The sequence below is a fragment of the Xenopus tropicalis genome, chromosome 9 (genome assembly GCF_000004195.4).
Source record: "Xenopus tropicalis strain Nigerian chromosome 9, UCB_Xtro_10.0, whole genome shotgun sequence".
Classification (NCBI taxonomy): Eukaryota; Metazoa; Chordata; class Amphibia; order Anura; family Pipidae; genus Xenopus; species Xenopus tropicalis.
Genome location: NC_030685.2, coordinates 34,987,298 through 35,005,261, shown reverse-complemented (window position 1 = coordinate 35,005,261; position 17,964 = coordinate 34,987,298). Strand labels below are relative to the sequence as shown.

At 38.4% G+C, this 17,964-nt stretch overlaps 1 protein-coding gene across 1 annotated transcript in view; it reads right to left on the bottom strand.

The window, feature by feature from the left end:
* The window catches only part of shisa9 (shisa family member 9), a 195,698-nt gene extending 180,453 nt beyond the window's left edge, over positions 1 to 15,245 (bottom strand). Inside the window, 1 exon segment of the mRNA NM_001112925.1 lies at positions 14,507 to 15,245. Within this exon segment, the coding sequence (NP_001106396.1) occupies positions 14,507 to 14,829 (323 nt within the window). The 5' untranslated portion in view covers positions 14,830 to 15,245.
* Between the last annotated feature and the right edge of the window lie 2,719 nt (positions 15,246 to 17,964).

Genomic DNA, 17,964 nt, shown 5'->3' with positions numbered 1-17,964 from the left:
GAAATTAAACTAAATTGTATTTTCCCATTATCCTAACCACATTGTCAGTAAATATAAAGATGTAGAGACAACCCTGAACAGTGTTTATTAAATTATCATAATGTACGAGTCTCAGCCAGTTGCTTTGTACTGTAGAAAAGATAATAAGCAGCATACGATGAGCAGTCAAGCACAGTGATAACAGCTATGGTGGTTTAATAAAATGAAAGTATTTCTGTGCCAGGTATGGAGACCCAGACCTTTGTTTTATGACTCAATGCTCATGGGGTGACACAAAAAATGTATAAACCCACGAAAGCAACAAATAGAATGATTCAGCTAGTTATTCTCCATGTTTTGTTGGGCAACTGATAAATCATTGGAGAGGCCTAATTCTGAATGATGCATTTCTATTTTCTATTGAGTATGCCAAGAATTTTAAAGGGCTAAATTGCATATTAAACTGTAGTTTTTGTAAAGGCTTTTGCTTGTAAAAAAGGGTGATGAAAGAACTTGAAATTATTAGAATTAGAATATAGAATATTAGAAAACAAAAACAGTATAACACAAGATTTAATAGAAATAGTAATAATGCTTCAACTTTATTTCCACAGCACATTAAATCATTCTGACTGCTCCAGTCCATTTTTTACTACAGGCATATACCATTGGTCCATTTCTTCATATGTGACTGGCATAAAGAACGTGAATATGGGGCTGTGAATAAGATATGCCATTAAAGCAGGCACACACACTTTAAATGAAAATTTGTGTCAGGGTTACTTTACCCATTATTCTATGTATTGGATGGGCACATAGGGCAGGCAACCATCTCCCAAGATCCAGACCCCCAAAGACTCAAGTGACCACACCTGGCTGACTCTCTTGGCTAACTGGCACTTCCTCCACCACCCCTTGTGACCTCCCTGCTTTCTGTACCAGTCAAGGCTCCTTTGCCTACAATCAGGACTACAGATACAGGGCTCCCTTCCCCTAGCTCTCACATTTGCACCTTCTAGCTCTGCCAGTAGCCAATGTACAATAGCTTCAAGTCTAATCCTGTCACTAACAGAGGGCTCCCAAAACCGGATCCTACTATCTAAGGTTTTATTATGCACACTTTAGGGTCAGAATCATTAGAAGTCAAATAAAGTTTTTTAAATGTGGAAGAAAACCAAAGTTACATAAAGATACCATTAATATCTCAGTGATATACTGAGAATGACGTACTGTGGGGGAAAGTTTTCTTACTGATGTTGTTTTGAAGGCACTGTGCCTTCAAATAGTATGCAAATCCCTGACAGCATGTGTCTGCTTCATAAATACCAAGTGCCTGGCAGGGAACAGAGAAGAGTTCCAGAAGGCTCTAAGGTAATGTCTTTACTAGCTTGTAAAACTGTCAAAAATGTCACAGGTCATACAAGAACAGGGAAAAGCGTGCCCTGATTTAGTAACCTACTACAACCAATCAAATGTTTTTGTTTTGGTGTTCCAGCTGCTAACCTAATTAATTTGTAAACACTTTCATTTATTAAGTGTAAGACTTTATAAATGTATATTAAATCAGAGTTTGCAAACTGAATAATGACACTGTAGGGCTTATTTACTAACATAGATATTAAACTTCACTAAAATGCAGCTGATAGGAACCAATGAAATCTTTGTTTTTATTTTTAATGACTGGTGGCTTTTGAGACACTTGTTAGGGGAAGTGACCCACTGCTGTCCATCAGAAATCCACTATCCTCCCCCAGTACACATTTGCCTTTGATATTAAAATAAAACTATTATATGGTTAATTTGTAGGTGTATTTTTCTCAGTTTTCCTCCACCACTTTAATAATGAAGTCAATGTAACATGTTTCATTTAATAAGTTTGTAGCAAACAAGCTATAAATATATACTGTACATTATTATTATTATTAACATTTATTTATAAAGCGCCAACATATTCCGCAGCGCTGTACAATAAGTGGGTTTCATACATTGGACATACAGAGTAACATATAAAGCAATCAATAACCGATACAAGAGGTGAAGAGAGCCCTGCCCAAAAGAGCTTACAATCTACAAGGAGAAAGGGTTGAGACACAAGGTGTGGGAATGGGCATGACCAGAGTTGTGAGAGGTGGGGCACAGGGTATTGCTAAACTAGATTAGGCTACATTAGGCTACCTTTATACACTGATTATAGCTAGGCACTGCTGTCTGTATAATCCACTGTACATTAAGAATCTGCAGAGATGTATTTTTATAAGAAATAACTTAATAAAGGGACATTATACTCTCCAACATGAGTTCAATGAATAGGGCTTGTGCTTAATATCACAAGATGCTGTCTAGGTCTCAAGCTTTTTTCTTTATACACCTCTGACAGCTCATCTCCTGTAGATAACTACAAAGTTTTCAAGTTTGCAGATGATACTACAGTACTAGGTCCAATCCAAAATGATGATGAAACAAGATACAGACAAGTAGTGTCCGACATTTTTAAGTACAGCAGGAACCACGGTCTGGTTTAAGAGAGCAAAAACAAAAGATATGATCATAGATTTCAGAAAGTAACCGTGTCGATATGAACCTTTATAAATTGAAGATGACAAAATTGAGCAGGGGAACAGCATTAACTCCCAAGGTCTACATATCTCAACACTGACAACACAAAGGACATAAGCCAAAAAAACTTAATTTCCTGAAGCATTGTGGAGTTAATAAGATGGCACTACTTGCCTTTTAAAGCATGGCAGTATCACACAGCAGGAAAAATGTACTTTCCAAAAAGAGGTCAGAACTACTGAACAACTTATCACCAATAAACTTCCATCGTTTTCTGATCTTGACACTGCCAAATGGAAGAATAAAATTAAAGCCATAACTACCTACCCAAGTTATCCTGGGCATAAACTATTTATCTGGCACAACCCCACTTATACTTTTAGGCACAGAGGGTCAGAAACCATACAAAACTAGAAGCAAAAGACTACTGTACTTAATAGCTTATTCCCAAGATATACTAATTGCAAATGAGCTGTGATAAAAGGAAAAAGAGCAATTATTAAGACTTATCTCACCCTATGCACTGTTATGTATTTGTACATAAATTTGTACCCCCGGCACTGTTTTATGTATTCAAAAAAACCTAAATGTATCCTATGCTGCACAAGAATTTCCATGTACTGTAAGTACAAATGGCAATATATTCCTGCTGGACTTGACATTATATTTCACTTGAGGAAGTGTTTTCTATTGTCCCGAAATGTCTGATCCTGCTTTGTGTCTTGAGCACCACATTAAAGATCAGGAACACAACATTGCTAATAATAAATGTATTGACATTGATTTCAATGATGATTTTAATGACATTATTTTTGGCTATTATTTTAATCATTAAAACATCTGTGTTTTTTTGCAATTTAGGGCTAAACAGGGCAAACAGGGAATTTGAGGCTAATCTGTTTGGTCCTTGCATGGTAAATCATTAGAATACTAGAAAACTGATAGAGAGGGGGCTGTATACTGATAATCTAAGTGACAGGAGAATGGGCATCTATGGGCCTCTTCCTACCTACCCCTAATGAATAAAGCACTGCTGAATAGAGGCAACATTTTACGCACGATGGAAGCACAAGGACCTGCTCCCACAGGTGTTGATGGCAGAGCGGTGTACAAAGTCATACAACATAGCAGCTTGTGCTTGATTTTGGCACCCTGCCCTGCTGCCAGTAAATAAGCCCTGCACATGCCATTAATGTACAACACAGAGTTGCAAGTATCCGTTCCAGTAAAGTACACGCCATAAGCAAAATATTTTGCATAAAACAGAGGTATTTTATATGCACGATACAAATCATTTCCACTGTTAGAAGTCCTTTTGGATCAATATGCTTCCTATAGATTTTTATAACAATCAAATAGCAAACTATTTCAAGCTCTGTCTGAAATACATTAAGTACTTTGTATGAAATACTGTTGGGGTTAGGGGAGTTTATAAACAAATAGCTGAAGGTTAGTCAGTTAGTTCTGATGGAAAGAACTCCTACCATTACAATCATCATAGTTGGTGACTACCATGCATGCAAAAATAGGTTTCTTCTTGTTAATATCCTTGCTATGATCCAGTCTTCATCCCACTGATATATGACCATAATCAAGAACATTATTAGTAAAGGATGAGAGATGATCCAGAACATGGATTCTGTAGGCTAGCGCCATTATTATTGTTACAGCTGCCTGTTTTACTGAAGAGCAATGTTGCTATCCCCCCTAAATTATTCTTAATAAATAGTTATTCTGCTTTAAAAGGTAATCTACATCTGGGCAAAAGCTATATAAATGAGCAATAGGAAAGTGAAGATCACAAATCTGGCTATGTCCCTGCTGTGGCCAGAAAGGGTAGTGGGCTGGTTTGCAACTCCTTATGAGAGTTTGTTCATAATAGAACATCTCTCTTCTTACTAGTAGCACAGCTTTTACCTCTAAGGTTATTAAATCAACTATACATTACTGACTTAATGTTTTTTGCAAAGATTTTACTGGGACCTGTGCTGTAAGCTATCGAGATAGTAAATTACTCAGAATTAGGATCGATTGGGGTTTAAATTGTTGGCTAATCCAAGCTAGTCCCAAATGCCAGTTGTTCAAGCTTTGTTGTCAAGAATAATATTGAAGTCATTAAATCACACGACTGTGTATTGGCTGACTGCAGTATATGTAAGAAGCAATATCTCAGAAAGTAGTTCAATCCTGCAACACCCAGCATGCTCTTTCAGCTGCCTTCTTTCAAATCATATTATTGACATTAAAATGTGCTGCTTATTGATTAGAAAATACTTTAATCAATATGCAGAGAAACAGACCTATGGAGTATAAAAAAAACAACATTCCATGTAATTATGTTGACAATAGGGAGGCAAATTGTGTCTGTTTATTTCCCACATACCTTGCACTATTTACTAGTTATAGCACCTGATCCAAGAACCTGGTATCATGATAATGTTGACCTCTGGTTGCTAACCTAGAACTCACAATTTCATCATAAGTTTAGATGGATTGTTGGCTGGTAATTCTACAGCTGTGTTATTGCCCATTCAGTCAGCCCTTCCTACCAAACAGCAATACTAAAGTACATAAAGCTGCACAATGTATAACAATCCATCTGGTACAGTAAATTAAATAATATAATTGTATATTATGGCAAATCTGTCTTTGTCGCTAGGGTTGTCTGAACGTTTCTGAGAGCTAATCAAGGGACTAAGGTTACTGAGGTTACAGCAGCACATACTGTAGTCAACATCAGAGCATTTGGAACTCAGCTTCTGTGAAGCAGAAATCTAAACACCCCCTTGGCAATAGCACTACTTTTGGAAGACAATTCTCTGAATCCACATATGGTCCAACTCCAGTCATCCATGAAGTATCACAGAGTTCCAGTCTCCTTAAATTCTATGCCCAAAGCATTCCTCCTCAACTTCTCATCTCCAAATTTTTTCAATTTTAAATCATGTCCAATATTATTAACATATCTAAACCAATCCATAAATTCCCTCATTTTTATTTTTGCATATAAATTCATACATTTCCTGTAGATTATCTTATCAACAGCATCACATGAATATGTAAAGACAGGTTCAAAGCATTAGCTTACCTTAACATTCAACTAAAATATATATATAATAATATTCTAGGTCAAATATTAATTGGTCTTTTTTTGAGGTTTCTGGATTATTTTAATGTTTTATCATGCAGCAGGGTTGGCATTTAATACCAGGGAGCAAGGGCTTAATTCTCCAGAATCCAAGTAGGTTAGAGATTAAACAAAAAACTGAAACCCCATGGTCATTCTGTCTTTTAAATAACATGGTCAGCTACAGGTCAGAAAGATGCAGAATAAGAAGGCTAATAAACTGAATACCATATAAAATGAAGCCCAACTAAAATCTGCCGAGAACAGGGCCATCTATAACATAGGAAAGGTTTATTTAAGGTTACAATTTTACTTTAAACAGCCATGATATTGAAGAGATGATATATAGAGGTATCAGGTCAGGCTACACAGTTGTACATTTGTCCTGTTATTCTACTGCATTGCTGTCACAGAGCGCACCATGTAACAAGTAATAACACTTGTTTCACTAGAACAGGGGATGATAATGTTCTTCTATTGTAACATAGTGGGCCATTAGAATCCATGTTTAGATAAGGTTTGATGTAAAATTTAGTGCACCTTTAAACTCTGCTTAGGTACTAAGTGGAAAGCTTCCTTCCATTTATTGCTCTTTGTTAAGCATGGACGCCTTCTTGTGTGAGGGTCCTGGTTCAATTCCAACAGAGGAATTATCTTTAATAATATTCTCCCTGTGTCTGAAAGGGTTTCTCTCTGATGGTCTAGTTTCCTCCCATGAAAACAGAAAGGTAGATTAACTGGCTCCTGATGAAAACTGACCATAGTGTGTTTGAATTTGATAAAGGAATTAGAACATAAGCTCTGCTGGGTCAGATACCCATATAAATGATTACAATATCTGAAAAGCAGTGTAACAGGTTGGAGCTATATAAGTAAAAGGAGAATAATAAGCGCCTCCAGCCACTGTAACGTTGGTAGGAAGGTTGCAGGTTATCATTTCAGTCTTTTCGCTACCTTTTTAATGAGCTGTATAGTAATCAAGGCACCAACCTCCAGGCACTGAAAGAGGATAAGAAGTGACTTCTCCAAGGTCACAAGGAGACAAGCAAACCCACACCAATACCTCTTCCCTATTGTCTGTGCACATATTAAAGGGGAACCAACATGAAAAAGCCATTAATTATATCCACACTGCCACACAGCATTTTTAAAGCAATATCCATTTTGAGAAATCCTAATTTTTAAAGTAATGCAGTCATCCTTTCAGTTTGCAAAGTACAAATAAGACTGACTTTGTCAGTTGCAGGAAAATAAATGGTTGCTCAGTCTTGCAGTATTGATGAGTGAAACTGCTCTGATACGTTTTGCCAAAACATTTGCAAATGCATTGAAGTCAATGGGCATTTTTTTCTGAGCCAAATGCATTGGAGTCAATAGGCGTTTTCTCTTTTCCCGCATAAAAAAACATACTTTTTCCTGTAAAACAAAATGCATGGTGAAATCCAAGCACAGATTTGCAAAACGTTTTGCTATGGGAATTTTGTGAATCTGTATCGCTCTTCGCTACTGGGCAGTTTCAGGATGCTTACAATCTCTTGTAAAATCAAATTGTTTTTGTTATACTTAAATTATTTTTAAAGGTGATTTATGTATTGGAAGTTTTCAGTTTACTAGCCTTTATGCAACCCATTGGCCCCCAACCAGCTGCTGGGTCTGCTGCCACTATGTATATACTACTGCCTGAGTTTAAAACTTGCCATATTTCCATTGAGTTTTCTATGCATGTTAAGGTAGGGACTTTTTGTTTCTTTACAGGGTGTTGCAATCTACATTTACAAAGCAAACAAGTATTAGTAGGGCCAACCTAACCTGCTTACACAAACAGCTGACATGCTCCTCATCATATGAATTCTAGAATAACAATGTCTGTTCTACAGTGAGAACAATAAGTATTTGAACACCCTGCGATTTTGCAAGTTCTCCCACTTAGAAATCATGGAGGGGTCTGAAATTCACATTGTAGGTGCATTCCCACTGTGAGAGACAGCATTTAAAAAATAAATTCAGGAAATCATATTGCATGATTTTTAAAGAATGTATTTGTATTGTACTGCTGCACATAAATATTTGAACACCTGAGTTCAAATCAGTGTTAATATTTGGTACAGAAGCCTTTGTTTGCAATTACAGAGGTTTCCTGTAGTTCTTGACCAGGTTTGCACACACTGCAACAGGGATTTTGTCCCACTCCTACACACAGATCTCCTCTAGATCTGTCAGGTTTCGGGGCTGTTTCTGAGCAACACAGAGCTTCAGCTTCCTCCAAAGATTTAGGTCTGGGGACTGGCTAGGCCACTCCAGAACCTTGATATGCCTCTTACAGAGCCACTCCTTGGTTATCCTGGCTGTGTGCTTCGGGTCATGTTGGAAGACCCAGCCATGACCCATCTTCAATGCTCTGACTGAGGGAAGGAGGTTGTGGCTCAAAATCTCGTTAATACAGTGCAGTCGGCCTGTCCCCTTCGCAGTAAAGCACCCCCAAAGCATGATATTACTACCCCCATGCTTCACAGTAGGGAGGTGTTCTTGGGATGCAACTCATCCTTATTTTTCCTCCAAACACGGCAAGTAAAGTTTAGATCAAAAAAACTTTGGTCTCATCTGACCACATGACTTTCTCCTATGCCTCCTCTGGATCATCCAGATGGTCATTGGCAAACTTCAGACGGCCTGCACATGTGATGACTTGAGCATGAACCTTCCATGCAATGCATGGTTTGAAACCATGACGGCGTTGTGTTCTTATTATCAGTGATACCCCACAAGGTGAGATCTTGCATGGAGCCCCAGTCCTAGGGAGACTGACAGTCGTCTTTAGCCTTTTCCATTTTCTAACAATTGCTTCAACAGTTGATCTATTTTCACCAAGTTGCTTGGCAATTGCCCCATAGCCCTTTCCAGCCTTGTGGAGGTCCACAATTTTATCTCTGGTGTCTTTTGACAGCTCTTTGGTCTTGCCCATGGTAGTAGTTGGAGTCTGACTGACTGTGGGGTGGACAGGTGTTTTTAAAGTGCTCAGACAGGTGCCACTAATTTAGATTAATGAGTGGAGTAGAGGTGGACTTTTTAGTAACAGAGTAACAGGTCTTTGAGAGCCAGAATTCTTGCTGATTGCCTGGTGTTCAAATACTTACGTGCAGCAGTGCAATAAATATACATTCTTTAAAAATCATACAATGTGATTTCCTGATTTGTTTTTTAAATACTGTCTCTCACAGTGGGAATGCACCTACAATGTGAATTTCAGACCCCTCCATGATTTCTAAGTGGGAGAACTTGCAAAATCAGCACAATGATCCTACCGCCAAGAGCCCCCAATTGTTTTGCCCTACTAGGACACCTTCCTACCCAGGGTTTATAAAAGACAAAGGAGCCTACATTTTCAGAGCAGAGAAAAGCTGCACTACAAGTTGACAGTGAAAGGTTAAATCAACCATCAAAGAAATCATGACAAATCATGTCATAAAAGCACAAATTTAGCATGAAACACTTGGCTTGGGCAAAAGCAGGCCTTGTTGCACGGGCCTGGCTATTCCTACGGGATCTATTCACGCGGAACAGTTTTTCAACCCCTGAGTGGTACCAGTAAGGCTGATAAAAAGACATTAATCAAACTGTCTACAATATTCAGTTTCCCAGAGGAGAAAATACATTTTCTGAAAGTAAAATCAATGTATCTATGCATAAAATGAAAAAAAAAACCATAAATATAATCTTTACCCAACATGCAATAAATAATTCAAATACAGTGTACTATTAAATGAAGTGTTATTAATTCTCTAAGTGTGCAAATAGATATATTTTTTAACTGTAAAAAACTGCACACAAAATCCCTTTTGGGCATTTTTAGGTCTGTGAGTAAAGTGCTACACACAAAATTACTTATGGACATTTATAGATTTGTGTATAAATGAATAAACAGAAATCTCATTTGAGGGCATTTATAGGTCTGTGTTTTAAGCAACATACAGAAAACCACTTGTGGCAATTTACAGATTTGTGTATACTCTAAGGCACAAGAAAATCACTTTGGCAATCTACAGATATGTTTATTAATATTAAAAAAATCTCCTGCGGGGATTCATAGATCTGTGGAACCAGCAATATGCACCAATTCTTTTGTGAGGCTATAGAAAAATATTGACAGAGTAGGGGTTTCAGACACTAAACTGAAAATGAGAGGCTAGAGACCAGGCAGGAAAAAAATAGCAACATTTAAAAAGAAGCATGAAATATAAAGAGGTGGTATGGAAAACACCAAAGAAATCTTTCCCCTGACATCTACAGTGCAATATATGGCCATCATTGTCCCAAAACTACATCACACTCCTGCCAATGTACCCAGAATGCACCTCATATGCAGAAATTCCCCCAACTGCTCACAATTCACTCCCATAAAACCACGTACGGTTGTAATTAAATGTATTTAAGTAAATGAAAAACGCCCCCCATGAAATATTTTGCTAAAAGTTCACATAAAATAACCTTTAACACACTGCATAGTAAGAATGACTGGCCACTAATATTTTACTCACCCACATACCCTTTACACCTTAGATTAAAAGGCAGCAGGTACAGTATAATAAATGGCTTAAAACGCTGTAAAAAAAAGGCAATGGCTGCATTATATTAAGTGCCATACACACAGCAGGGTAATAGGCATTGGCTGCATTATACTGAACTGTCCTAACACACAGCAGAGTAATAGGCCCGAAAATAGCAGGTTAATAGGCAGTGGCTGCATTATACTGAATTGCTATCACACATAGTAGGGTAATAGGCAGTAAATGCATTAAATTTAATGGCCTTAACACACAGCAGTATAATAGGCAGCAGCAGCAACATCTTGAATGGCCCTAACACACAGCAGGGTAATAGGCAGTGGCTGCATTATATTGAATGGCCCTAACACACAGCAGGGTAATAGGCAGTGGCTGCATTATATTGAATGGCCCTAACACACAGCTGGGCAATAGGCAGTGGCTGCATTATATTGAATGGCCCTAACACACAGCAGGGTAATAGGCAGCGGCTGCATTATATTGAATGGCCCTAACACACAGCAGGGTAATAGGCCCGAAAATAGCAGGTTAATAGGCAGTGGCTGCATTATACTGAATTGCTATCACACATAGTAGGGTAATAGGCAGTAAATGCATTAAATTTAATGGCCTTAACACACAGCAGTATAATAGGCAGCAGCAGCAACATCTTGAATGGCCCTAACACACAGCAGGGTAATAGGCAGTGGCTGCATTATATTGAATGGCCCTAACACACAGCAGGGTAATAGGCAGTGGCTGCATTATATTGAATGGCCCTAACACACAGCTGGGCAATAGGCAGTGGCTGCATTATATTGAATGGCCCTAACACACAGCAGGGTAATAGGCAGCGGCTGCATTATATTGAATGGCCCTAACACACAGCAGGGTAATAGGCAGTAAATGCATCAGATTTAATGGCCTTAACACACAGCAGTATAATAGGCAGCAGCAGCAACATCTTGAATGGCCCTAACACACAGCAGGGTAATAGGCAGTGGCTGCATTATATTGAATGGCCCTAACACACAGCAGGGTAATAGGCAATGGCTGCATTATATTGAATGGCCATAACACACAGCAGGGCAATAGGCAGTGGCTGCATTATATTGAATGGCCATAACACACAGCAGGGCAATAGGCAGTGGCTGCATTATATTGAATGGCCATAACACACAGCAGGGCAATAGGCAGTGGCTGCATTATATTGAATGGCCATAACACACAGCAGGGCAATAGGCAGTGGCTGCATTATATTGAATGGCCCTAACACACAGCAGGGTAATAGGCAATGGCTGCATTATATTAAGTGCCCTGATACACAGCAGATTAATAGGCAGTGACTGCATTATATTGAATGACCATATCACACAGCAGGGTGGTAGACAGCAGCTACATTATACTGAATGACCATAACATATTGAAGTGTAATAGGCAGTAACAGCATTATGTTAAATTACCCTAAAGAGTGGTCATAGTTACCAATTTCCAAAAAGTACCCCTAACTCACAGCAATGGGGTAATTAGCAGTGGCAATTTTATGTAAAATAGGCTTGTGGGAAACTGCATGTTAAATACCCCCAAGTATAAAATAAGGTTCTCAAACTTACAATACTGAGCTCTTTTGAAGCACAACTCCAAGACTCTCCCAAAAGCTGCAGGCTGTTTAGGGATGCTTGGAGCTGCAATTCATAAAGAGAATGATTGCAGGGTTGCCATTGCCTACTTTAATTTCTACTTCAGTCTCTTCTCTGGCTCATTCTCTGCAGTCACCCCTGCAGCACAAAAAAGACTGTAACTGTGGTGGGACTTTACTCAACAAAATATGGAACTATGAACCTAAAAGTCTGAAACTCCTGCCCTGCTGGAGCAATAGGTCCTCTGTCCTGTCAGAAATACAGCTAAGATTTGATTGGTCCAAGTAGGGTGGTTATTTCAAAGTTGAACCTGCCACACCAACTGCTACCTCTCAGCTATGGGCTGATGTGATCATGAGATGGGGTATATCAGGCCCACATGCCCACAAAAACATATATGGAAGCACCAAACTTGGGTGAACATGTACAACCGTACATGGTGCTTTATACAAAAATCACTTTTTTGCATGCATTAAAAGACCTGAATCTGTACATAAAGCCCTGTACTTAGAGAAGTGTTAAAAGCATAATGCACATGTGCATACAGTATATAGATAAGTATAAAAAGCAATATATCAGGATCCCCTGTGTTAATATGTAGAAAGTGTATAAAGCATTATGCACAAAATCCTTTATATATATATTGTATATAGTAATACACACATTATCACCTGTGTGCATACACAGATCTGTGTTTGTTCTTGCCTTTTCCCAAAGGAAGACTTTCAATATGGGGAATCAATAAGAGGTTATAAAGAAACCCAGTAGTAGAGTCCCTGTCTTATTACCGCAATGAATGGCTGAGATGAACACTTGCACGGTAACAAAAAGAATAGCACCCAGGTCTTACCCATTACCCATTGTTTTAACTCAAACGTTTTTACAATAGATCACTTTGCAAGTATCCTTAGTTTTTAATGCACAGATGCATAGACTTTCAGTCACTATATATATATATATATATATATATATATATATATATATATATATATATATATATATAGGTATTTGCATATACATACATAACCAAACACAAACAGCGAGCATATACACAGTATGTATGTGCATATGTGTGCACGTGTGTGTGTATATATATATATATAATATATATAGAGAGAGAGAGACAGAGAAGGAACTAAATATTGCTGTTAATTTTAAATTCATAGAAAAGCCAAACTTGTAATCTCTAAACATGCTTCCATCTGCTATCATGTGGCTCAGATTTGCATAATGAATCAGATTGCACAGAAAAGTTAAAAATATGTTATGTCTTCGCGCTGAAGCTGACACGATCTGAATGCTGAGATGCTGATAGAAATGGGCTTTTGTCCCAAACTGTCAACCTGCCCACTGCCCACACATAGCTTTCTCTGTCCTCTCTCTTGTACTCTCTAACGTGCTCTCTTCCTCTCACAATACCTTCTTTGTGTTGATACATTAGCACCCATTCACTCCACATCCACTTATTTTTGTGCATTATTTCTTTCACTCTCCCTTTTCCTCCCACATTCTCTATTTCTTTCTTTACAAATAGGCTAATATTCCCTCTTTTTCTTTCTGATTTTTTTCAGCATTTTTGCATTTGACTCTTTTCCATGGCGTAAAGTGTTGTGACCTAAAATGGACATTCTGTTTGTAATCTTTCACTTGCAGCTACTTCTGTGTGATGCTCCCCAGGGGCACACACACACACGCACCCACCACTTTCTCCGTCTTGTCCTATTTCTTTCACACACACACTTTCCCCTGCTCCTGAGTGTATTTTTCCCACCTCTCTTTCATTGCAGTCTTGCTTTTTTTGAAGGCGATATTTTGCCTGGTCTTCCGTGAAGCCCCTCAGCACTTCTATCATGTCCTAAAAATCCATCATAAATAAAAAACCACAGTTGCCCAGAAAATGAAAGGCATTGCCCCTAACCTCAGACATGAAGATTAATTATCTTCCCTTCCAGCAGATTTGCAGTTAATTTCTAATGACATTAGGGAAAAGATGTTACATGCTTACACCCGCCCTAAAATTGAAACTGCTCGTGGAGGGTGTGAGAGACAGGAGCGTAACCTAATTAAAGGAGAATGTGAGCAGAGTATGTGCAGGTGTATAACATTTCCAGCTTGCTAAGGAGAGAGCGAATAAACCAGTTGCTGCACAAATAAGCTACAAGAGGTATTTCTGCACTCAATGTGTGGGTGGCAGATATCTTTGTTAATATCACAGCAAGATAGCAACAGAAGACGTTATTAAATAGGTTGAGAAGGGTAATGTAGATGGTCATCTGACCTTATTGCTTCTTCTTCACTGGGCAGATGATATACACAGAAATTATCATCTTATTTCTATAATCTTCCTATTAGGGGGGAGCAACTATATTGCAGATTCAGTCTTTTTTAACTGCACAATAAAATCTTTACTGCAGAGTAAAAAGCTCAAGCAATACCATTTATTACATTGTAAATGCAGGCTGATTTTCCCTTGCATATTTATGATTGCAGTTTACTTGCTTACTTCCCTCGAAAACACAAAGAGTAGGTACTTAAACAAAGTTAGTGGCGACTATGATGTAAAGGGGGTTTGAGGTGTGCTGATGGCTAAGTTTGTAAGGTAGAGCAAAAGGAAAGAAAGATTCTGAAGAGTAAAGAAGGTTAAAAACATAATTATTACCTACCTTGACATATTTTCCCTCTGTGGTCTATGAGCCTTCTCCAGTCCCAATTTAGTGAAAATCCCAACAAGCACCATGACAGCCACTACTCCACATATGATGTAGACAATCAAATTAGTTTTATCCCTAGTAGGGTCATGGGAAGGGTCATCAATTTTAGGGGGTGTCTTCCCAGGCTGCAGCCAGACTGGTCTGTCATAGTTAGTGCAGGTGTTTTGGTCCAGCCTTGCTTGTTTGAACTTACAGCAGTATCTGAAGCCACAAGTGCCACAGCAGTAGAGAAATTCCCCCGAGCTACAGTTGAATGGTGGGTCCCATTGCCCCATGACATCAAAATAACCCCTGCATCCCTCAGCAGTCTGAGGGGGCTCTGATGACCCTTGGTCTCCATGGTTGGAAAGGTTGACATCAGACACCACCACAGTGCTTCCAAAGTGTTGGCCACCTTTGCCCTGTGCCCAGCAGAGTAAAGTCAAAAGATCCACTAAGAAGTAATAGAATATCGCCCTAATCCCTGTCATGATAAGTAATTGCTTTCCTTTAGGTTGATATGGAAGATCCAAAGTAGTAATGGTCAACCATGGGGAGCTGAAGTCAGAGGTCCTCAGCCCATCAGTACAGGCTCACCATCAATAATACAGCTGATCAGTGCAGTCCCCACCTGGGAGCTGTGATAATCCTCTCTCTTTCCTCGCAGTGTTATCTTTCCTATGTCTGTGCAGCACTTGCTGTTCTGCACTTGTGGAATCGAGGAAAGCAGAGGGGATTCTGAATTGTTTGGAGTGGTGTAAAGAGAAAGAGAGGGAGGATGGAGGAGGAGGGAATGGGAGGAATAGATAGAGGAGGAGTAGTGGCTGAGGGAGGGATGACATGGGTCGTGAGTAAGGAGGGAGTGCATCCAAGAGCTCAGGAAGGATTTGTTTTAAATTTGTATAAGGTGAGCAGCACAGAGACCTTTTCTACTTGCACTTAGCACCCCTGTGTGCAGAGGAAGCCAAAACAATCACACACACAATAACAGAACAGGGTGGCTCTCTCCACAAAAAAAGAAAAAAACACTAATTTTCCTGTGCCACTGGAGAAATAAATCATAGTGTTTCAGAAATGCACAGACCCAGATGTCACAATACATCGTAGCCACAGCAAATTGCACTCCCTGAGTTTTACAGAAAAAAAGCAGGCAGCTTCTGATGGTGGATATTCTAATAATTGCCAGTAACCAGTGAGAGTAAAACAGTATATTCAGCACAGCAATATACCTTCTGAGATGAGATGATGCAAATGGCATTTTCCTTCAGATTTTGCCAATTGTTGTCACTTATATATTAGACAGAGCTAAAAGGTAACAGATCAGTGTCTCAGAGGAAACTCTGTTGTTCTATTGAAAGAAATTATAAGGAAAAGTGCCGATAGTAGAAGTAAATGCAGCTTCAGATGGCAGGTGTCAGGTTCAGTGCCCGGCTAATGTTGATGTTAACAAAAGGACTTGCAGGGTGCTAAACAAATGGCAAACATAAACTTCTATTCCTTGGAGTACAGAAATATCTGCACAGATCCATGTGATTCATCAGTGAGTGTTTTATCTCTACTAAATATAACCTGAGGAATAAGAAAAAAAGAGAGAAAATCTGCTCTAAGAATGACTGGTTTTATTTCCCTCTAGTTTGGGAAATAAATAAGGACAGCCCAGTTTATTTTAGGAGTGGAGGAGGGCTTAGTAAACAAAACAGAAGATGGAGAGCAGGGTTTAAGGCTGCTACCCTGCAAGAAAAATTGTCATATTACAGTAATGGCAAAAGACAGCCATATAATTAGCAGTCTTATTGCATTCTACAGTCTGGCACCAGAACTCTGTCAAATGTGCTTTTACACAAATGTGTAGCAGTAGAACAATCATGAGAATATATAAATATATTAACGGGTTCATAAAAACCTAGGGCAGTAACATTTTCCAGTGGGACAGCTAGAAATGCAGGATGTTATAGTTTAACTGATGATGTTAACATTCACCTTTATATGGTGGACACATGTGTGCATATGCTATGGATGGCAAAATGAAAATGCTGAAGTACCAATTCTTGAAACGGGATAAAACTCGTAAAGAAATAATATAATATTTTAGTTATGTAGGTGCATGGGCTGAACCCCAGAAGAAACAACACATGTTACTTTTTTACCAATCTTTGCAGCGTTACAACTTTTGTTGTGCTTTTAAAGGGGCAGTTTGCCTTAAATTTCACTTTTGATGTATAGGGGTATCTGCAACGGGTCTCAAACTAATGTGCCTTTCTATTGTGCATTTCTCCAGTCTGATGTTCAAAATACTATCTGTTTGCTGCATCAAATGGTTCAAATGCCTGACTAGAAAGTAAGAGTGGACTGAATCTCGTATTCTTTGTACAAAATTCAGATTTGGCCAAATGCCAAAAATATGCTGAGCTAAACCACAACCCTTAAAACCCTTAACTTTCTAGCGCTGGACAATTTTCATCGAGTTGAAATAAGCAAATTAGGGTTTGGATTCATTTCGATATTCAGCCAAATTATGTATTCGGGGCATCCCTACTAGAGAACTACAGGCAAAAAGTGAAATAACCAAAGAAAAGCCAACCAAGAATTAAAGATGGTAATTGGTTTCAAATAAAAAGATAGAAATGAAAGGGTTGGGTAAATAAACAGGGATATATGATAAAATCTGAAATGGTATGTAGAGAAGACAAAGAGTGGTGGTAGAACCTGGAACATGTGATGTTATGGGATGTTAAAAACTGCTATTTAGAATTATGAGCGAATGACAGAAAAGGTGGATGTAATGGTAATGTCAAGATGTTACAAATGTTTATAAAATCAGTTACTTACACATGGGCCGGTCAATGTGCATCTATTAACCTGCATGCATCCAAATGCATATATTGCCTTTATATTCATTTGTAATGCAAGGACATTTTTGTGAGTTCAGCATGCATTTCTCTATTAGAGCTTTTTATCCGCTTTAAACATACAGGTCTGAAAGCATATGGGTACAATAGGCAGAATTGAATGCATCCAGTTAGCTCGTGCACTCAAACCTGTCTCAAACATGAGTTTAATGCACCTAAAAATGGTTATTTGTAAAGGCCTTACTGACTTGATTTTAGTTTAAAGAAACATGGAAAAGGAAAGAGGAAAATGTAGAATCAATAGGATATTTTTTTAAAAAAAAGTTCAATGTGCAGCAACAGCATAAAAGTGAAAAAGGTACATAAAAACTAAGAATAAGCATAAAATCCACCTATTGGCTAGAATAAGAAGAGAAAGACATTAATAGGGTGGAAATGGTGATTAAAATAAATGATGGTACAGGATGTGGTTTAGATTAGGCATGGTGTAAAGATAGATATCTATACTTATCTAGTGTATTTGTGGTTTTAAACCTATTTGATTTAAAGTTAAACATGCAAAGATGTCTCAAAAATGCCCAA